General features: G+C 54.3%; 6 protein-coding genes across 6 annotated transcripts; 3 read left to right on the top strand and 3 right to left on the bottom strand.

The window, feature by feature from the left end:
* Window positions 1-1,630: 1,630 nt before the first annotated feature.
* Window positions 1,631-3,405, top strand: BO82DRAFT_303473 (glycoside hydrolase family 43 protein). Its single transcript, XM_025632154.1, has 2 exons — window positions 1,631-2,359; window positions 2,435-3,405. The coding sequence occupies exons 1-2, from the start codon at window positions 1,799-1,801 to the stop codon at window positions 3,110-3,112; spliced, it is 1,239 nt and encodes a 412-aa protein (XP_025494945.1). The 5' UTR covers window positions 1,631-1,798; the 3' UTR covers window positions 3,113-3,405.
* A 2,249-nt stretch (window positions 3,406-5,654) lies between these two features.
* BO82DRAFT_303471 (tRNA threonylcarbamoyladenosine dehydratase) lies at window positions 5,655-7,686 on the top strand. The gene is made up of 4 exons (XM_025632153.1): window positions 5,655-5,702; window positions 5,803-6,088; window positions 6,149-6,248; window positions 6,318-7,686. The coding sequence occupies exons 2-4, from the start codon at window positions 5,906-5,908 to the stop codon at window positions 7,571-7,573; spliced, it is 1,539 nt and encodes a 512-aa protein (XP_025494944.1). The 5' UTR covers window positions 5,655-5,702; window positions 5,803-5,905; the 3' UTR covers window positions 7,574-7,686.
* A 90-nt stretch (window positions 7,687-7,776) lies between these two features.
* On the bottom strand, window positions 7,777-9,359 carry BO82DRAFT_210082 (salicylate hydroxylase). Its single transcript, XM_025630678.1, has 2 exons — window positions 8,385-9,359; window positions 7,777-8,323 (listed from the first exon to the last, which is right to left on the bottom strand). Exons 1-2 carry the CDS (start codon window positions 9,216-9,218, stop codon window positions 7,877-7,879), a joined length of 1,281 nt encoding a protein of 426 aa, XP_025494943.1. The 5' UTR covers window positions 9,219-9,359; the 3' UTR covers window positions 7,777-7,876.
* A 556-nt stretch (window positions 9,360-9,915) lies between these two features.
* On the top strand, window positions 9,916-11,890 carry BO82DRAFT_389772 (putative serine/threonine-protein phosphatase). The gene is made up of 3 exons (XM_025638472.1): window positions 9,916-10,663; window positions 10,750-11,240; window positions 11,310-11,890. Exons 1-3 carry the CDS (start codon window positions 10,108-10,110, stop codon window positions 11,550-11,552), a joined length of 1,290 nt encoding a protein of 429 aa, XP_025494942.1. The 5' UTR covers window positions 9,916-10,107; the 3' UTR covers window positions 11,553-11,890.
* Window positions 11,891-12,003: 113 nt separating this feature from the next.
* On the bottom strand, window positions 12,004-15,924 carry BO82DRAFT_328706 (uncharacterized protein; the record flags this gene model as incomplete). Its single annotated transcript, XM_025633028.1, has 7 exons — window positions 15,517-15,924; window positions 15,297-15,453; window positions 15,038-15,225; window positions 14,936-14,982; window positions 13,660-14,148; window positions 12,279-13,603; window positions 12,004-12,212 (listed from the first exon to the last, which is right to left on the bottom strand). Exons 1-7 carry the CDS (start codon window positions 15,577-15,579, stop codon window positions 12,004-12,006), a joined length of 2,478 nt encoding a protein of 825 aa, XP_025494941.1. The 5' UTR covers window positions 15,580-15,924.
* Window positions 15,925-17,005: 1,081 nt separating this feature from the next.
* BO82DRAFT_372057 (putative nuclear protein Qri2/Nse4) lies at window positions 17,006-20,302 on the bottom strand (the record flags this gene model as incomplete). The annotated part of the gene is made up of 4 exons (XM_025637301.1): window positions 17,006-17,694; window positions 18,924-19,046; window positions 19,100-19,933; window positions 19,996-20,302. 4 exons carry the CDS (start codon window positions 20,300-20,302, stop codon window positions 17,006-17,008), a joined length of 1,953 nt encoding a protein of 650 aa, XP_025494940.1.
* Between the last annotated feature and the right edge of the window lie 9 nt (window positions 20,303-20,311).

The raw sequence follows: 20,311 nt of genomic DNA, 5'->3' as shown, positions 1-20,311 counted from the left end.
CGTGTCTTTTCACAAGGCTATCCACGCCCATGGTGGGGAGACAAGGTCCCTGCAACCTCAACCTCAACCTCAACCTTGGTGCTATCGTCTTCTGCCTGTAACGGGAAGATGATCGTCCCTCTCTTTCTCGCACGAACTACAGAGCTCAAGTACACAATTCTACCGTGCTTCATTCATGGAACAGGTCAAGTCGCCGGGTGTACCTGACTATCGAGCAGTTTGAGGTTGCAACACTCTCCTGTTTCTCCTGTTTCTCCTTGTTTCCCCACAGCACAATCGGTTTGCACCGCCGTTTTCGGCCCTACCGTCAGATCCACCTGCGATCGCAAGGCTGTCTGCCGGACGTCCAGAGGCTCCAGACTCCAGACCACATTTCAAAGGTTACACTCGGGGTTTGAGTCAACGGAGGATATCTTCAGGCTCCTGGTGATGATCACCTATGGAACGTCTGAGATACGGGAGTGACAAGAATATCCCCGGTCGCATTGAACGTGGTGGAAGGCATACGGAAAGGGGTTGCGTCACCCTCCAGCAAGCCGCGTCATGGATCCGACTTGGCTTCGGCGCTTGTTTGGCCCTGCCCTTCGGCTGTAAAGGAAACAAGCCTTCAGCTGCAGCTGGTGTGTGAGAGTGTGTGATTGCTGGTTGTCACTCCCGCTTCCTTTGGCCCTTTCTCCCCGCTTCATGTGCTTGGTATTTCCTCCATTCACAGCTATCTCCTATTCACAATCACCGACTCACAGACAATTGGCACTTGACCAAGGCTCAATTGCTTTACTACTTAGTAAGGAATCTCGCCCACGCGCTTGTCCTTCTACAACAACCGTCTCGAGTCTTAGATTACCACAGGTCCTATTCTTGAGCCCGTCGATCTACAGCTGCAATTTACAGGACAATACCGCTTCCTATAATACACGTGGAAGCATTCTCGACCCGGGAGTGGCCGAAGATGGCTCCCAGACCCGATAATTACTGAAAGCGGTACACAGCTGTAACCACGGAAAAGCCTTTTAACAGATCTCATGAAAGATAATGAACAATACTGGAACGTCAACCCTGGAAGAGAAGCTCTCGATTATGGTTGCTTGAATGCTACGGTATCTGATCAGCGCCATTCGACAACGTCATTGACCTTGAGCACAAGACACTTCGTGCTATGTCCGAAGGTCCTTTCCCTCTAGCCCATGTTTCGAGTGTGATTGTCTCTACACTTGAGCCGGCTGTATACGGGAAAACAGTCAGTCCAGCACCATCTATTGACGATAGTCAATTGAGCATAAGTGATGGACCATCAAGGATTGACCTATACTTCAGTAGTCAATAAGCATGTGCTTCCAGGCACAAATTCCTTATACAGAAGAAAAGACCTCATCATGATCCCGGTGGCGGCTGATCTAATCAATGCGCTCATCCTTTTGAGTCAAAGCGGATGCTTAACCCGCAGCTGCAAGAGGCGACTGGCTAACATGAAGTACTACTGAGTTGATCCCGGGGTCCAGAGGTGGCCGTTCGTTCCAGCCAACTGACGTCTTGGAAATGGTCAGCTAGTTCCTCTCGCTATGCTGACGCCAATTTGCGTGCTTGCCTTAGATTACCATCCGCGCCGCGATCCTCTGTCTGAAACGGGACCCCGCGTTGCGAAACACCGTAGCCTTTTCTAATTAAAACTCCATCTGATTGTGCTATAACCCTGAATAGATCGGGTTCAGCTACCGTTGCATACGCACATGAATAGTACCCTGGTACGATCGATCATACCCTCCGGCTAGCCGGGGCATGGTGAGAAACATAGGCGGACATGGAGACACAGCAGAGAACGAAAGGGATCTGGGGCCTGTTCAGGGCGCCCTCAAAACCAAGCACCAGATTTACACCTACACACCCATCTACACAGCCTGAATCCGGCGCAGAGAAGGGTATATCTCTACTGAAGTCACCCGACAATGCAGCGTCGTCAGATTCCTCCGCCGGGGGCCCGAGACCCTGGACGCGGGGTAAGATCCTGACAGTGTCGATCTTAGCCTTCTTCGCGCTGGCGATAATCGTCATTGCCATCACGGTGCCCGTAGTCCTGGTGAAGAGGAACAAATCGCACGATGATCCTAGCTATCACAACGCAGCAAACCAACCGATTCAAGTTCTCTCGGACTTTCCAGACCCTGGGTTACTCCATGTGAACAGCACCTTTTATACCTACGGCACCAATGCAGTGAAAAACAACTCCGAAGTGCCACACGTACCCGTCGCGACGTCGAGGGACTTCAGCTCGTGGAAGCTGCTCAACGGGCACGATGCGATGCCTTCGTTGAGCAACTGGGAGACAAACATCAACCACTATGCCCCCGACGTGATCCAACGCGTACGTACTACAACTCCTGCCATTCATCCCCAACACCCACATTTCCAATACCTTGCTAACGGAACGAAACCCCAGGACGACGGACGATACGTCCTCTACTACAGCGGCGAACTGAAAGACTGGCTCTACCACCACTGCGTCGGCGTCGCCGTCACCAACGGCACGAACCCGCTGGGGCCCTACGTGCCACAGCGCAAACCGCTGGCCTGCCCGCGCGACCAAGGCGGCGCGATCGACCCGTCACCGTTCCGCGACGCCGACGGCACGCTCTACGTCGTTTACAAGGCGGACGCCAACAGCATCGGCCACGGTGGCGACTGCAACAACGGCAAGAAGCCCGTGCTACCCGTCCCCATCCTCCTACAGGAGCTCGCGGCCGACGGCGTGACCCCCGTCGGCGACCCGGTCCAGATCCTCCAGAACGACAAGAGCGACGGCCCACTGGTCGAGGCGCCGAACCTCCTGCGCACCGCCCAGGGCATCTACTACCTGTTCTTCTCCTCGCACTGCTTCACCTCCCCGAAGTACGATGTCAAGTACGCCTACGCCACGTCGCTGAAGGGGCCCTACACCCGCGCGGACCGGGCGCTCTTCAAGACAGGTGACTTCGGGCTCAAGTCGCCCGGGGGCGCGACCGTTTCGCGCGACGGCACGCGGATTGTGTTTCATGCGAACTGCGGCAAGTTGCGGTGTTTGCATGCCGCCGCTATTGCGATTCATGCCAATTCGACTATTACCCCTGCTTCACTCTAGTTCGGAAGGGCGGCCGGCGCCTTTTATACAGATCACCTGTGATGTGTCACGATTAACGGATCAACGGCATGGAACTGAGGGCTCTTATGGAAGAGCCAGTGTGTATATGAGTTGTAGCCATTGTCACTGTACACTCGAAAATACGAAGCGACGTCTTGACGACCCTATCAACGATCTTAACTGTCTGTATTAAATAGCTTGTACGGCACTGTATAAGGATACTAAACCACAGACCCTCTCGAATCAATGACCTTCCACAGCATTTCGGGAGAAAAGGAATCAATAAGCAGACTTGCATGGCCCTCAGATTAGCTCTCAGGTTCTCACTGATTTCCAGGCTTGATTTTGTAGATGCAACACGACGTGTCACCATCGGCCGGATACCATACAACTTTGGCTTTTGGTAAATTCCTCGTCACCGGGCCATGGTCTGTCTGCTGGGATGATTCGTGGGTTGTGTTTGGTAAAGGGGATGTTCCATGATAAATGAGTCAGTGCGGTCTGGAAGAATGTGGATGTGAGCTCATCTACTCAGCATGCCACATGAGCCAGACGAAGTCATATGCCATCGCACTGCATCAAGTGCGGGTGGCCTAGGACGCTATGTTGTGTCAGTCGTAGGGTGGTGGTCTTGCTGGATGAACATTATTTAAAGCACGTGAGTTCTCATCGAGCCCCTGCAGACCTTGGTTAGTATATGATGAGTGTGGTGGTGAATGCCGCGCCTTGATCAGATTGAAAACTACTATTGAATTTTCCCTCGTCATCGGCGGATGCTCGACGTCGTTACCTTTGGGAGGCGAACAGGCGGAGCAAGTGATGTAGCCTCGGAGTCCTTAATGGTTTGTCATCATTTCGGCATAGGCAGGCGGGGGCAGTGTGATTTGTTGTTTGGAAGGGAGGATGGAGGAGCAGTAAAGGATAGGTGGGTTGACAGGCGATAGGTCAAGGTAGATGTTTAGTCGCTTGATTCTTGCATGGGGCATGAGAAATTGGTCGGACCGAGTGAGCGAGGTTTTCCAGCTGCACTAAAATCCTCGCTGTCGGCGTTGATGGTGTGATGCTACAGTTGAACAGAGGATGCTTCTGGCGGTTGTTGTTTAGTCTCGAGATTTAGGTCACCGACTGATTGCCTGCACCTTCGCGATATCGCATGGGTATGGTGCTCAGACTTTTCGTGGACAATCGTCTCGTTTTGGTGACCGGTGTTCTATGTCTGTTGAAGCATGATTTGATAGTAGCTTTCTTCGATGATAATCCGAGGTGGTGCCTTCAACCTTCGAACCATGTTTACCTTGTTAGAGGTCATCATCTTAACCCGTGTGAATGACTCGATAAATACGCAAGTAGCGGTGTCGGCGCTCTTAGGCCTCACGGTTATCGCTTCAGTTGGCTCAGGACTAGTTGTGGCTTTAGCTTGTTTCTGCTCTTGCTCTTTTCTCCGTGAGTGACTTTCGTGCGTTTGCTGGCTTTTTCTGGCCTGTTTGGTGGCTCTAGCTGTCTGGCTCAGGTTGTCTGGCTCTGGTCCTGGCTCTTTAGCTATGGCTGTCTGGCTTTGGCCAGTTTCTGGCTCAGCTCTCCAGCGCTGGCTATATCTGGCTCTAGCTCTAGCTCTCTGCCTCTAACCGTCTGGTTTTGTTTTCTAGCTCTGGCTGCCCGGCTCTGGCCTGTCTCTGGCGCTGGCGCTCTAGCTCTAGCTGTTTGGTTTTGTCTCTCTAACTCGGGCCGTTCTCCAGCTCTGGCCTCTCTGGCTCTCGCCTGGGCAGCAGCATTCCCGTAGAAGGCAGGGTGGTGTACACGACGTTGACACGTCGTAAACCGAGAAACCGCATTAAGTGCAAGCTTATCCTTCCGATGTGTCTGAGACAGGAGTTGCTAATTTCGGTAACGACATTCCTGCTCAGGTGCAACACCTTGTGGAGTATGGTGATTCTTGAGAAAGCCACAGGTCTGTCAAAAGACGTGGTAGCCTCTTCAATATTCGCACACAGCGCAGGTTCTATCACAGTATAGCAAAAACATTAATCCAATGCTGAGAAGAAGACAAACATACCTACACAGGGGAAAAGAAGTACTACACGGCGAGACTTCCACGAATCCCTTAGATCTCTGTTCAATTTCTCAATCACTCACACTTCTAGACAGATGTCTTCTTCCATTCCAGAGCACAGGTGCTAGAAGGATGAAGTCCACTGCCCGGACCTAGGTATGCTGGTCCCTTGGAAAATGTGTCATGAGATAAAGCTCTTTGTGTGGTGTTCTCGTCATCGGGATGGTGGAAATCTTGCCTGTGGGTAGGAGATTTGCGTCAAGAATTAGTTGAGATGTGGATTGGTTCTTATTGAATAGAAAAGAGATTGCTGCCTTGGGTGTTCTCATCAAAACACCGTTCCAGGGATGATCAACCGCGTCGGGGAGTTGGTTGCGTGTTGCGGAGACGCGCGCCCGCGGGCAGAGAAAGTCATCGCGGAAGCACGTGATCTACGTCAGTTCTGCAGCGAGGGTTTCTCCACTTGAGCTTCAAGTTTGCCTTGGAACTACGTAACGCTTCGCAAAGGGGACCTGTGTCGTTGAAATCTGGGGTGTCGAGGTTAGTGTGTCAATCCCTCTCTCCTGACAGATAAACTCGCCCTTGTTCAATACGATCTGAATCTGATGCGCCGGAATTTTCATTTCTGACTCTGCTATAGTTTGCGACACTAGTCGGCGCATTTTCCTACATCCTACCCACGAACCCACGAAGCAAACTCCGAAACCGAGACCTAAACGGGTAATAGTGATAAAATACCAAAAATGTCATCCTGGCTTCAGCGCCAGGGTAGCTCCCACCAGTCGCAGCTGGCTGCTACGGCCGTGCTCTCAGGCGCCGCAGTCGCTGGCGTCATTCTCGGCTACCAGGCGCTTCGGCGAAAAGAGGCCGTCCAGCAGCTCAAGGCCTCGATCCCGAGTATCGACGAACAACATCATGCAGAGAAGGTACATATACTCCAAAGAATGCTGCAGCATCCAAAAGCTAATTGATTCCGGTGGTTTAAGCTCACAGATTATGGAGTCTCCGCCGCCACGCAACTGAGCAAAGAAGACGAGCGCAGTGCCGCTCTCGCCCGTCGAGCACAAGAAGGCGATTACGATGATGGTATGCCATTCGCCCACCCTTAATGGAGTCAAAAGGCCACTCGTCGCTAACGAGCTTCGTCCGTGTTAGACCTCATCCTCGAACAACTCGCCCGGAACCGCGTCTTTTTGACGGACGAGGGCCTTGCGAAGCTCCGGTCCTCCTACATCGTCGTCGTTGGCTGCGGCGGGGTGGGCTCGCACGCGGTGGCCGCGCTGGCGCGCTCGGGCGTCTCCAAGATCCGGCTGATCGACTTCGACCAGGTGACGCTCTCGTCGCTGAACCGGCACGCGCTGGCGACGCTGGCGGACGTCGGCACGCCCAAGGTGCACTGCATCCGCAAGCGCCTGGAGCAGATCGTGCCGTGGGTAAAGTTCGACTGCCGCAACGAGCTGTTCGGCGGGTCGGTGGCCGAAAAGCTGCTGGCGCCGTGGGCGCACAACGACAGCGACAAGGGCCGGCGGCCGGACTTCGTGCTCGACTGCATCGACAACATCACCTCCAAGGTGGAGCTGCTGCACTACTGCCACACCCAGGGAATCCCCGTCATCTCCGCCATGGGCGCCGGGTGCAAGTCGGACCCCACCCGCGTGACGGTCGGGGACATCTCGCACAGCACGGACGACCCGCTGTCGCGCAGCACACGCCGCCGCCTCAAGCTCCTCGGCGTGACGACCGGCATCCCCGTGGTGTTCTCGACCGAGAAGCCGGGCCCCGGGAAGGCGACCCTGCTGCCCCTGGCCGAGGAGGAGTTCTCCAAGGGCCAGGTGGGCGAGCTGAGCGTGCTGCCGGACTTCCGCGCGCGCATCCTGCCCGTGCTGGGCACCATGCCCGCCGTGTTTGGCTACACCCTCGCCAACCACGTCATCTGTGCCATCGCCGGGTACCCGCAGGACTACAGTATCGGCGGCAAGGGCCGCGACAAGCTGTACGACGGCGTCCTGGCCGCCCTGCAGGGCACCCACGAGCGCCTGGCCCGCGCCGAGTACGGGCCCGCCCTCGTCGGCCTGCGCCTGCCCGTCAGCAAGGATGATGCCGGCTACCTGGTCGACGAGATCTGGCGCGGCAAGAGCGCCGTCAGCGGTCTGCCTAGTCGCGTCTGCCTGGTGCCCTGGGAGCGGCCACAGCGCGGCTTCGCCCCGGACCCGGAGTGGATGCAGCAGGGCCAGACCTATGTGCCGGTCGAGATGAAGAACCTGGTCTGCATGACCAAGGATGAGGCCACCCGACATGAGAAGGAGGTTCTGCTCGGGGGCAAGAAGCTCGAGGAGCTGTACGATGAAAAGACTATCGAGATGGTGCGGAAGCGCCAGAAGGAGATTGAGTTCTACGAACAATATCGGTAAGCTCGACCTTTTATCATTTGGTAACGATTTTGATGCGCTTCCGCTCATGTGTATCACCACGAACTCGATTTTTGTATATGTGTGATAGATTAGATTCTGTATAGCGAGTGGGTAAATACTGATTGATTCTTACATGACACGGTATTTTTATGATGCCAAATTGGGTTTAGCAAGCAATTAGCCTAATTTGGCCGCGTAGGAAGATAAGTATCATCCAAGCCTGCCCTGTAGCCAGGTTCTAGCCTTGCACAACTCAAGCTCCGTGTGATTTACAGGGGGGGTCGGATATTGTCACTGGCATAACTAAATTATACCTTCAGGCTTCAATGCCCGCTCCATCAACTCGACTGCCTCATCACGGTGCTTCTCGTTATCGAAATCTATGATGAAGTCCCATCTCGGCAACAAGCTCGATCTCAGACTGCGCAGGTCCAATCTCGTTTCCTCTCCCAATCCGCATAAAATCCGGCCGGTAGCCCCACTCGACTCGACAATACGCTGCGTGCGCGGGCGGCGGACCTGATCGTACGCCTGCAACGCAGTCCGCGCCTCTGCGGCGGTATGCGCGCGGCCGAGCAACGTGGAAAGGATCAGGCTGTCTTCGATAGACATGCCAGCACCAGAGCCTTGCCAGGGCGTTGTGGCATGGGCAGCGTCGCCCACAATACAGACAGGACCAGCCACGTAGGTCCTTGCGGGTGGGTGTTCCCAAACGTACATGGCGGGCTGTTCAGGCTGCTCACAAAGTAGCTATATGCTCTCCGTCAGCGTGTTGAGTCAAAGAGAGCAGAATTAGAAAGGGTTAGCTTGCCTCTTCCACCGCTTTGGACAAATGCGGCGGCCAGCCGTGGTAGAGCTCCCTGATCTCCTCGGCACTCACGGTCCGATGCCAGCGGTCCGACGATTCTACATCTTTTTCGTACGAGGCAATAATCATCTGCACCAGCTCACCCCCTTGCAAGACGTTGTGCAGTAAGTAGGCCCTGTTGCCAATCCACATGTACTCGCGAGCGTCGTCCTCAATGCCAACCGGCCCCGTGCCGATGCTGGCCTGGGCGCGGGCAGTCGGCTGCAATGTCATGACGCACCACGCATTGGTATTTCGGGGAGAAGCTGCAGGGTCGTCAACGCCGAGGATCAGCCTACGAACCGTGCTGCGAATGCCGTCCGCGCCAATCAGGATATCACACTTGTGACTTGTGCCGTCCGCGAAGTGGAGCGTGAGGGAGCCATCGCTGTTAGTGTCGAAGTGTTCGAGCTTCTTAGAAGCATGCATACGTTCCGGAGGGCAGCTGGATAGCAATTCCCGTAGGAACGCTGCGCGGTGGACGATGCTGGTCACACGTTGTCCGCCTTTGGTCTCATCGATCATGGCGCCCGCGTCCTCACCTTCAGCGAGCATGAATCGGACTCCTTGCATGGGAACAGCTCCGGCTGCTTCGAGGCATTGTACTGCTGATGGGCTAATGAGTTCGAGAGCGGTGAGCGCATTTCGAGCGATCCCGACAGCCATGCCAGCCTCTCCGAAAGCCGAGGCTGACTCGAAGATGTGCACATCCAAGTGTTTATGAGGGAGAAGAGCGTGGAGAAGTGATGCTCCCGCTAGGCCACCGCCAGAGATGGCGATCCGGATTGTAGGAGACATGACGATGCGTGGAAGCTATGAGGTCCTTTGTTGGAATTGGTGGCGGGGATTTTGATGCTGATAAAGTATGAAGAAGCATGTAAGCATGGTCGACCCCGCTTCCTTTCCCAACATCTCAAGGGGCGTAAAAGCTGTCATCATTTAGCGTCATGTGCTGTGGTTGTCCAAGATCGTGTAAGACATCAATCTCGTGATGCAGGTCAGTGCGTTGTGACTATTCTCTCCCCCGGGGTGAGGCGCGGATATAGTTGTTTGCAACTGATCACCAGACTAATCTGCTCAATCAAGCATATAATCCATCCAGCAATGGTCCTTGAGCTGCCAGTGTCAGTGTGAGTGATTCTGACCAAGTGGACATCAAACAATCAAATAAAAGCAGGCAAAGGGCAAGGCCGGTACAGTGGAAAACCAACGTCAGACAGACAGCGTTGGTTATGGCGGAGGGAGATATAGATAGCAGTGGACTAGCCGGAAGAGGCATAGGTTGGGGTCTGGTCCCTTCGGCGGCAGGACCAAGGCACTAAGCCCCACCAGGAATAGCGGGCCACGGGACCCGCGGTCGAATCCCATTGCAGCAAAGCGTCGCCCGACACTTTGAGTCTCCATCTTTCCAGTGTTTCCACCCGTACGTACCTTAACTCACTTTACTCACTTCCCCAACGAGGCTGACGATCTCCGACCACCATCAAACCCATACCCACCACCCACCCCCCCCTCTCCCCTAGACTACAATCTGCCTCTCTATGACCCTGTAAATCTCTGTCCCCTCTTCCCTATCCATTAGACCGGTCCTTTTGTTTTGTTTTTGTCTTCGAAATTCTCTGGATCAAGTGTCCAGAAGCCATCCCCGACCGCCGCCGCAATCACGACTAACCGGCCATCACCAACCATGGCATCCACCCATCATCTCCACTACCACCACGACACCGAAAGCCTCGATTACTCCTCCGACGGCTCCGACGATGTCCCCTTCCTCCAAAACGCACTGAATCCCACCCGCCGAGTCAAACGATATACGCGCCCATTGATCGACTACGTGCGCAACGAATGGCAATCCAACACCAAATACTCGTCGGGCTCGTCGCCCGACCGCTCAGAAACGCCCCGCTGGGTGCAGATGGTCCTGTCCATCGTCGCCGCCCCGCGCTTCCGTCGCTATGCGATCATCTACACCACACTGTTTCTGTCGTGTCTGCTGGGCTGGCAGTTCGTGCTGTCGCCGCGGTTGCAGGAGCACTCGGAATTGACCAAGTCGCTGGACCCGAATACAAAGGAGACGGTGGGCGGGTGGTATGGGACCAATGCGCTCCCGAGCTTCGAGAGTGTCCTCCAGTTGAAGGCGTTGGATCCGTCGCTGCTGCCGGCGAAGGCGGCGCCCAAACTGGGCGGAGAGAGCACGAGACGTTTGATTGTGGTGGGGGATGTGCATGGGTGTCGTATGGAGTGTGCGTATTGTCCTTTGACGAACCTAACTATTATATTCTTTCCATCGTAAAAACTCAATTGCTAACATGCTTTCCGCTTGGAATAGTGGAACGCCTCCTCGAGGAAGTCACCTTCAATGAAAAGACCGACCACCTCATCTTCACCGGCGACCTGATCAGCAAAGGCCCCGACAGCCCCGGCGTGGTCGACCTCGCCCGCAAACATTCCGCCTCCTGCGTGCGCGGCAACCACGAAGACCGCGTCCTGCTGGTGCGACAAGAACTCGTGGAAATGGACGCCATGACGGACACGTCGGGCGACGAGTACATGGACGGGTTATCGACGTCCGGGGCCCAGAAAGATCTCAAATTGGCCCGCAACCTCACTGACGAGCAGGCGGAGTGGCTGGACGCCTGTCCCGTGATCTTGAACGTTGGCCACATCCCCACGATGGGCCAGGTTGCCGTGGTGCATGGCGGGCTGGTGCCCGGCGTGGATTACGACAAGCAAGATCCGTTCAGTGTGATGAACATGCTGACGATCGATCTGGACACTCACCTCCCGAGTTCTAGTCGCGATGGGAAGAAGTGGACCAAGGTACATTCTCCTGTTCCCGCCGTATCTCAAAAGCACCCGAGGTGCTTGCTAACAACCGAACGCCTCCAGTTCTTTAACAAGCACCAATCCCTTACCTACAAGTCCACCAAGCACGCCGACGCCCAGGCCACCGATTCCCAGGCCACGACCGTCATCTACGGCCACGACTCCAAGTCCTCCCTCAGCATCAAGACCTACACCAAGGGTCTGGACTCGGGCTGCGTCAAAGGCGGGGAGCTGACCGCCTTGGTCATCGCCGACGGGGGCGAGCAGGTCATCCAGGTCCGGTGTAACAACTATCTGGAGAAGTAGACTGTTCTTGGCAATGTCTTTGTTTTTTTGTTCAGAGGCGATGATCTCTTCGGTTTCTATATATATACATACATGGTTCTTCTGCTGGTCTGGAGAGGATGTATTGTGTCTGGAATGATTGGGTATGCATATGCATGTGCACGGCGTTTTTGTGAGTTCCGGTTCGAATTGGTGGAATTAGCATGGTTGAGTCGAATGGATGTATTGTGTACATTTACCTGACCGTCGACTTAGAGTATAAGACTGCGGCCCTCTTCTGGTATAACCACCCCCTCACCCTTGTTCACCGCAGCACATACACGCTAGGTCTACTCATCAACAACCAACGTAGAAGGAATTGAACTAGGTACACAAGCTACACACTAGATACCCCGATGAAGGACCTCAATAAACGAAATAGCAATCTAGAATACGGAAATATCTGTCAAACATCACCACTCCTCTCCTTGCCTCACCTCTCCCCACCACCATCACTACCACCATCACCATCCTGATCGTTCTCAATCCCCTCCCACTCCATCCACACCCCCTCCCTCGTCCACACCCCAGGGCTCGTAAAATCCTCATACCAAAACCCACCCAGGGCGTTCAACCGCACAAACGCGAACCGGAAATACTCATCCTCGCCGTCTGCCAGCCTCGTCCAATGAAAGAATCCCTCTCCAGCGGCAGCAGTAGCAGCCGTAGCATTACCACCATCAGCATCAGCATCACCAGCCCCGGCACCGCTAAGCAAATCCGACCAAAAGCCTCTATACCGCTCGACATCATTAACCAAAACACTCACCCCATCTCCCAGCGACGGCCCTCGGGTGCCGTTCAAAAGCGCATCCCGTCCGACCGCGAAAGCGATCTGGCTGACCCCTAGCACAACCGGCGCCCCGACGACAGGCAACACACTGCCCAGCTGGGCGCCGTCCAGCAGCGCTGCGCCGGTCTGCAGGATAGAGTCGAAGCCCCAGCGGGCGATGCCGTTGACGAACAGACCCACCAGCAGGCCCTGGTACACGAGACAGGGGCGGGTCTGCATGGTGGTTCCGGGTAGGAACAGGAGGCTGAGGATGTAGTGGTGGATGCGGAGGTTCATGTGGGGCACGGCGAGGAGCAGGACGAGGCCGGCGACGAAGACGGCATAGACCGTCAGCATCTGCGGAAGGCGGCCTTCCTTCCGGAAAGCCAGGGCCTGGGTGAGGACGATGAGGACCAGGCAGGCGACGATGATGAGCAGCGCGGGGATGGCGCCGGGCTGCTGCTGCAGGTCGTGCGGCGTGAGGCGCGAGATCGGGATCTTGTCGAAGGTGTCGGTGTTGAGGGCGCCGACCCAGCAGGGGCCCAGCCAGAGGACCGTCTGGTCCCAGCGCGCGGGCAGGTTGTGCGCCAGGGTGCGCCGTACCGCGAAGTGGTAGATCGCCCAGCCGACGATAGCGCACGGAAGGAAGCGGCCTAGAGCGGTGGAGACGATTTCCAGATAGTCCGGGGAGTACGGCGGGTCCGAGGAGAGGGCAACTTGGAAGTAGACGATGAAGTAGACGGAGGCGAAAAAGCCCGCGGAAGAGGTGGTGCAGAGGGAGAGGAGGGTGGTGGTGATGAGCGAGAAGGTGAAGAGCGGCCAGCGCTGGTCGCGACAGCTGGTTCTTTCGGATGGGTCGGTGTTGAAGGTGAAGGAGAGCGGGAAGGATGATGCGAAGCCGATGCTCGTGATCCCGTTCTTGGAGACGGATGGGTAGTCGTTGTGCTCACCCGTGCGGCGGAGCACGCCGCAGCCGCCGGTTTGGCTGTCGATCAGGCCGGCGTGGAGTGCCGCAGGGCAGATGGCTGAGTCGCCGCGGTAGATGCCTGGGTCTCCCAGGCTAGCTGCAGTGTCTGCAGTGGAGTTGTCTTGGACGGATCCTCCGATGACTAGCGGACGGTAGTTGTACTCTGCAGGCCCGACAACGTACGGCTCGAGCAGAATCGCATCCGCACAGCTGGCGGGGCAGCGAAAGGCAAAGCCACCGTTATCAAACGGACGGCAGGCCTCTCCGTCGAGACCACACTCTGTCGAGTTATACCTGAGCAAGGGATTGTGAGAACGGGTTATGTGGAAGAAACGAGTAGGGGGACGTACCATAGTCGTGCATGACACGATAGCTTGACTGGAGCTCCATATCCAGGAATCTCCTGCCCGGTGATGGAAAAGTGCAGAATAGTCAAAAACACTACTCCCCACAGGGCGATGCAAGCCACAAGAAGCGAAACTCTGGCACGTGTGCTCGGAAGGAGACGCTCAATGTAACGGCTTGGGGCCGTCTGCCAGCGGACTAGCCATGGAGTGATTTTGTACTCGACTGGCGGGACCGGACCTTTGATCCAGGTACGAATGCCGGATATCGAGCATGAGAATTTCTCGGGCTCATGGTGTCGATTGTGATCTGGAAACGGAGATGAGGTTGGCAGCAGAGGCTCCCTCGTGGCTGCATCGGGCCGCAGGTCGGAGCTTTCCCGCCCAATCACAACCAGCTGGCTGCTGTCGGAGTCGTCGTGATGCTCAGGCTCCAGCACCGTCAAGCGATAGTCCTGCGAGCCCTTCTCGAAAGAGGACGATCGCGAACTCGATCTATCCCCTGATTGCGGCTCTCCTGCCATGGTTGATTCTCAATCCATGAATGAGATTTCGGGATCTGCGGAAGGGACCCAGACTGCGGAGGAATGTCCGCCACGCTAAAGTTAGTCATCACGAGCCATTCAATTGGACGTTGGCAACAATATTATATCGAACCATCTACTCAGATAATGGTGGTAATGTACCTTGCACTACTGGAGACACATGCCGCCGAACGGATACTCGCTGAGAGGTGTCAAAGGAGGCCAGCTTAGCAAAGATGTTCAGCACTCCGCGACTGAGTGGGTGAGGAGGATCCTGATGACACCGAACCCCGGACCACCAGATACCTCGATTCTAATTATGTGGTTAAGGTAATCAGGATCAAACTGTTGAACAACTTTCTGGGTGAACCCCATCTTGACCGCAGGGACTTTTCTTAACTGAGAAATAGCATCATATTAGATTAATATCATAGCAAATCACAAAGCAAACAACAAAAGCCATCAGCGTCCCTTCATCAAGCATTCGCACGCCAACCGGGTATCAGAATATTAAATAAAAGAGATCTCATTAAGTCGTGTCGTGACAATGCGTGCCACATCATAATGGGGGAGCATTGACCGACGACATATTGCATGATTGGTGCACGACAAGCATTGGAGGATTAGTCCGTCTGGTCGCACAAATCAGCAGCCCGGAAAGCTGCCCATCTAGACAGCGGAACGACCGAAGCGGCGACGGCTGCTGTTTCATGTCAGTAACGTGTTACACGGAATGCACGAATGGTCATGTCACTTACTGTCGAGGAGCAGACGAGTCGCGGACACGGAAGGTGAACCAGATGCCCTGCAAAGCCTGTCAGTATAGACCATAGTCTAGAATTGGTGTCACCGAATCATACCACAAGCGCCGAGGCCAGCCAGACAATGGCGGAGATGAAACTGAACGCTTCGGCCGCCTTCCATCGGCCACACGAGTTGTTGTGGATGATGCCGCCCCAGTACCAGATAGATCCACAGTTCAGCTTGTGAATCGCATCGACTAATATTCCAAAGGCAGCAAACCAGGCGAGGGAGATGATGACATCAACTGTGTAATGTCAGTATAAGTGATACGCAACGCTTAGCTGCGAGGACGCAAGGAGGCGGCACAACACATACACGGCCACGAGAAGAAGCCCGATGAGAACGGGATCAGCCATATCAGGCCCAGGAGTATCGACAAGCCGGCTATGACTTCCGTATAGATCCATCTGGCGACCGGCCAGGCATCGCCATTGTACTGGTGCAGGTAGTGTCCGATGATACCGGCAACCACCTATTGGTCATGAATCGTTAGCTGCTGTAGGGGAGGAGCATGCAGTCGATCAGTGGTACATACTGCCGCACATATGACCTCCACCACGCGGAAGACGATGGAGATGAGACGTGAGATGACAGGCATGATGAAACACTGGCGACTCAGTTACAGTTGTGTGAGTTAGAGTGTGCTGTAGGTCGAGATTAGCGTGGTCGAAGACGCAGGTTTGTCGTATGAAACAGTACGGTGACTGCAAGATTAGAGTAGAGGATGGTGGAAGTGAGTGATGAGCGAGATATCCTGCAAACGATGGAACGATGGAGGGAAGGAGAGCTGAAGTGGACTTGGGGGTTATATAGGAAGGTTTCAGACCCTTCCTGAAGAGTCTGTTTCCCTTGCACAGCACAACGACCAGAACGTCATCGTACGTCGCCAGTAATCAATTCCAGCACTTGTGAATGACATGACATCGTCTACCCAAGCCCCAAGAAATAGGGCGGGAAGCAAAAGGCGGGAAGGAAATTGATTGATCGCCCATCAGGTGAGTTTGAGTGGCTTGACTCCTAAACCAATCTTTGGGAAAGCTACAAGGAGGGTACCTGGAAAGCTACCATTGGCAATATACCCACCGATGTACAGTACGGTACGCAGCCTAGTTCCATTCTCTCACTACAGGGTATATAGTCCAGTGCATTCGCACACACCTTACTGAACGAAAGAGATATTGCCAGGCAGCCGAGTTTACAATGCAGCAGCTTGATGCATCATCATCACATTCACATTCCAAGCCACACTACCTGCAGCAAGGGGATTCTGGCAGCCGGGCAGAGCCCACTTAAGGCTGAAGGATTTCCCCACCTTGAATGGATGATTGTTATCCTTTTTTTCGTATCCACTTGACCCGAGGGACGTCTGCGGTAGCGTTCCCACTTCTAGCGCGATCGTTGAACAACAGTTTGAGTAAAGTATTTTCCTCTCCCGTTTATGCAGACGAGCAGCGCAGCACCGATACAAACGTAATACTCGTAGTGATGGGGAAAAAGGGGGAACGGGCTGCGGCAGTACATATGACGTCATATAATAAGTCGTGGCAGCCCCGATTCGCATCTACAAATTGGTGTAACTTCATAAAGCCTCCTATTAAGTTCCCTCCCTACCTGAAGAAATTACCATTATCCTCTTCAACCTAAGTGCTTTGGGCCGACCATGGCTCCAGAATAGACTATCGCAGATCGTCGGTCAATAAAGCTCCCACCGCTCGACTTCCCGCGTATCAAGAACAATAATAATGAATTCACCAATTATCGGCTGCGGCTGATTTTCTCTTTCTCGGCTATCGGCCCATGGGACCTTAAACTGTTGAACCTGCTTATGTTCAAAAAGCACAGTTACAGTACACACACCAGCCAGCAGTAGCATCAGATAACACATCGCAAGCCAGCCCTGCATTATGATTATACAACAATTGGATATCGTTTGCAACCAACACAAAACATAAAGAACATCCGCAGCCGAAGGGATTAATCATCGATAGTAAAAGTCACAGGAAATTCGGCTTTTTTTCTCGTGTTCAAGTCCGTTTCCGATCCTCCAAGAACCACTCCATGACCGTGCGGAAGACTCCCTTGGCACCGCTCTCAATCACATCTCCATGACATGGGATCAACCGATTGAAGTCCCACTTATCAATCCTCCGGATTGACTCCGTAAAGCCTTTGCGATCCGAGCTGGACAGCGCATACCAGACGAACCTCTTCTGCCAGGTAGCAGGCGCATTCGCGGTCAAGAGTGGACTGATGATCTTCGTCAAGACGCCCGAAGTGGCGCTCTCCCCGGTCTTCGAGTACTGTTCGCGCGCAGGGAGGTTGAAGAGCAAGTCGGCCTCGATGAGGGTGCGGGAGGGCCTGTGGAAGAACACCAGTTCCCGCGACTGGTGGGCGTGGACATATTCGGTCTCGAACTCGGCATCGAACTCCTCCGAGATCTTCTGCGTGCCGGCCAGTTCCTTGCGGAAGACGTGACGGAAGGGTGCGGGGTCTTTGGTCTTGGGGTTGGATTGGCGCTTCTCCCAGAGTCCCTCAGGGGCGATGATCTCGGCATCTGGGTATGCCTCCTTCCACGCAGTCAGGTGGATATGGTGCTCGAGGTCCAGAGCGGCGATGTACTTGACATTCCCTCCGAGACTGGTGACCGTTTCGCGAACCTCTTGGGTCAGATTGACCGGAGAGAACACGGCAACAGAGCCAGAGGCCATCTTGACTATATTGCAGTTCATACAGAGTCAGCACGAGCATTGTGGCGGGTTCCAGTCTTGAGGACCCTTGCAACATAAGAGGAATGCGTACCCAAGGTACCACGTCCTCCAAACTTCAAGTGACCGAACCGCGCAAACGGCAAGCTCATAGTGATCACATTGGAAGTCACATTGCGAATGACCATCACATCGGCCGGATTCTTTGGGAAAAGAGGAGCCATGCTGCAAGCTTTTGGGAGCGTTTCTGGTGAGGTGTAAAGTGCTTGTCAAAAGGTTTGGGAAGGTGTAGATCTCAACCAGAAGTGGTATCTGGTTGCGTCAACTGCCACCTTAAGGAGAATAAATAATGTAAGTTTTTACAGGCCTTTCGCACGATAGCACAGAAAAGGGGTGGGCAGATCGTGAAATGGGTTACAGAAGGAGGATGCCTGCCAACGCAGCTGCTAAAACTAGAACAGCTTCCCCTTTGATGCAACGGACAGGGCGCAAGCTCGTGATTGCAGTTACCGTGACGTCATTGCCAGCATGGCCGCAATCAGCCAACTGCCACCACGGCCCGGGGCTAGACTTATTCAACTGCTAAACACTGACAGCCAGACTTATTGAGTTCCAAATTATGGACAGCCTGCTTTTGTTTATTGCTAAACATGGGCAGCTAAATTTATACAATTACCAAAGCCCAACGGCTAGACTCATTTTATTACAAAACAATCAGCGGCTAGACTTGGTTAATTACTAAGGATCACCCATCGAACAGCTGCCAACCACATGGCATGATACTCGTTTGTTCGGCAAGGACCTGGCTGTGCAGTTGTAGGTGGAGATGTTGCTATCAAGGTTGATCTAGCTGCATTGTGTACCGCGTCATTGGCGTTCTTCTACTAAGTTTTTAGGTGCTCGACGTTTTATATTATAACATCCTGCCAATTACAATGCCATTCTGAGTAATATTCGGTCTCCAATCACTCGGATTCGTAAACCCCTTTTTAGATACCGATGGTGAATATCTACATTGAATAAAAACCCTGAGATATGTACACAACATGACATTGAAATCGTGGCCAAATCTCCTTGTCAACAAATGGGTATCCTCACCTGCAAGTAACGCAACCGTACGCCTGATACATAGCTAAGAAAAAGTCATCGCAGGCCAGTCGGCCCCAGGCGTTGAAACATGATCATCGCCAGGTCTGCGCCGTTGGCTGGGCTTCTTCAGCGCGATGAGGAATGATACATTCATCGATCCCATAGGCCTCGATCAGATCCTGCCAGGTCTCAAAGTCCAGAGTGAAGATAGCCTGGTGCTTCTGGACTCCCTTCTTCAGAGCTTCGCTGGGCGCGTGAGGCTTCGCAGCGTCTAGAACATGCAAGGTCAGCCGGGATTCGCAGATGAGTAGGGGATAAACTTACGTAACGTGGGCAATCCTCTACTGTCCACCGAGATACCGACCAAGCCATCACGAACCAGGAAACTCACGTAGAACAGGTTCTCCACGCTCTGTCCAAAAGACCTTGGGTTGATGCAGAAGCGAAACAGCGGGACACCACCATCATCAGCTACATTGTTCTCCGCCATCACTTTCTGCAGCTGCTCATCGGAAGGCTCCGCTTGGAGCGCCGACAGCTGTCTTTCGACGGTATCTTGGCCATGGTTTTGTGTCTTCGCCAGTAGACCGTTGATACTGCCACACATTGTAGTTAGATTAGACGTCTCTTGCCGGTCAAGGTCTTTATCTTGAAGATCCTGCGGTGCGACCGCCCGACTGGGGTCGATACGTTCCCTAACCCTCCTAATGGCCTGCTGACGGGTCCGTTTTTGCACCGAGAGCGGGCCCAGGAGGAACCCAGGTACCGGCGGCCGCGCGTTGCTGCAGAAGGACGCAGCCCGTCCAAGCCAGTCCCAGTTCAAGGCATCTCCATTATCTTCACCGTCATCATCATCTGCTGGTCGAGCAGCGCGACGACGTTGTGTACTACTGGGGACGGTGCTTTGGGAGTCTGCGGGGGCCTGGCGCATGAAAGTGATACACTTGGAGACAAATTCGTCGACGTCAATGCCTGCACTGGCGTCGCCCAAAACTAATTGTGCCGTCTTCTTGTATCCTAGGTCCGCCGCGCTGACCAATAGCCGAGAGTCGATGGTTGCATCCGAGGTTTGCTTGACGCCCTGAAACAACTCGTTGGCCTTTTCTATCGTGGACTTGATACCGCTGTTTCCAGCCTGCATAAACTCACTGCGGGAGTCTGCAGCGGGGGGAAAGTTAGAGAAAAAGCAATTCCACATTGACGATGGAGGGGTCGCCCACCGTTGAGGTCCCGCGTCAGGTCTCTCAGGCCCTTTCTGATTCTCCGTCGTTCGGCTTCATCTTGATCCGGGTCATAATAGTCCTTATCACGGGCTGGCTGTGATCGTGATCCTTGAGACTGGCTTCCCTGTGAGTTGGTGCCCCGCGTGGACAGCCGTTGTCGTTTCCTCGAGGCGCTGCTGGGCATGGCTTGGATTTGAACACGCTTGCTGTTACCGGCTGATATTGGATGGTTTTCCTTATCGGAGGATGGCTCAGGTGGAACTGCCTGAGTCGAGGGTCGGGTGTGAGAGGGACGTCGTGCCATCTCTTGGAG

The sequence above is a fragment of the Aspergillus uvarum genome (assembly GCF_003184745.1).
Source record: "Aspergillus uvarum CBS 121591 unplaced genomic scaffold BO82scaffold_9, whole genome shotgun sequence".
In the NCBI taxonomy this organism is placed as follows: Eukaryota; Fungi; Ascomycota; class Eurotiomycetes; order Eurotiales; family Aspergillaceae; genus Aspergillus; species Aspergillus uvarum.
This window is presented reverse-complemented; position numbering and strand designations above follow the sequence as displayed.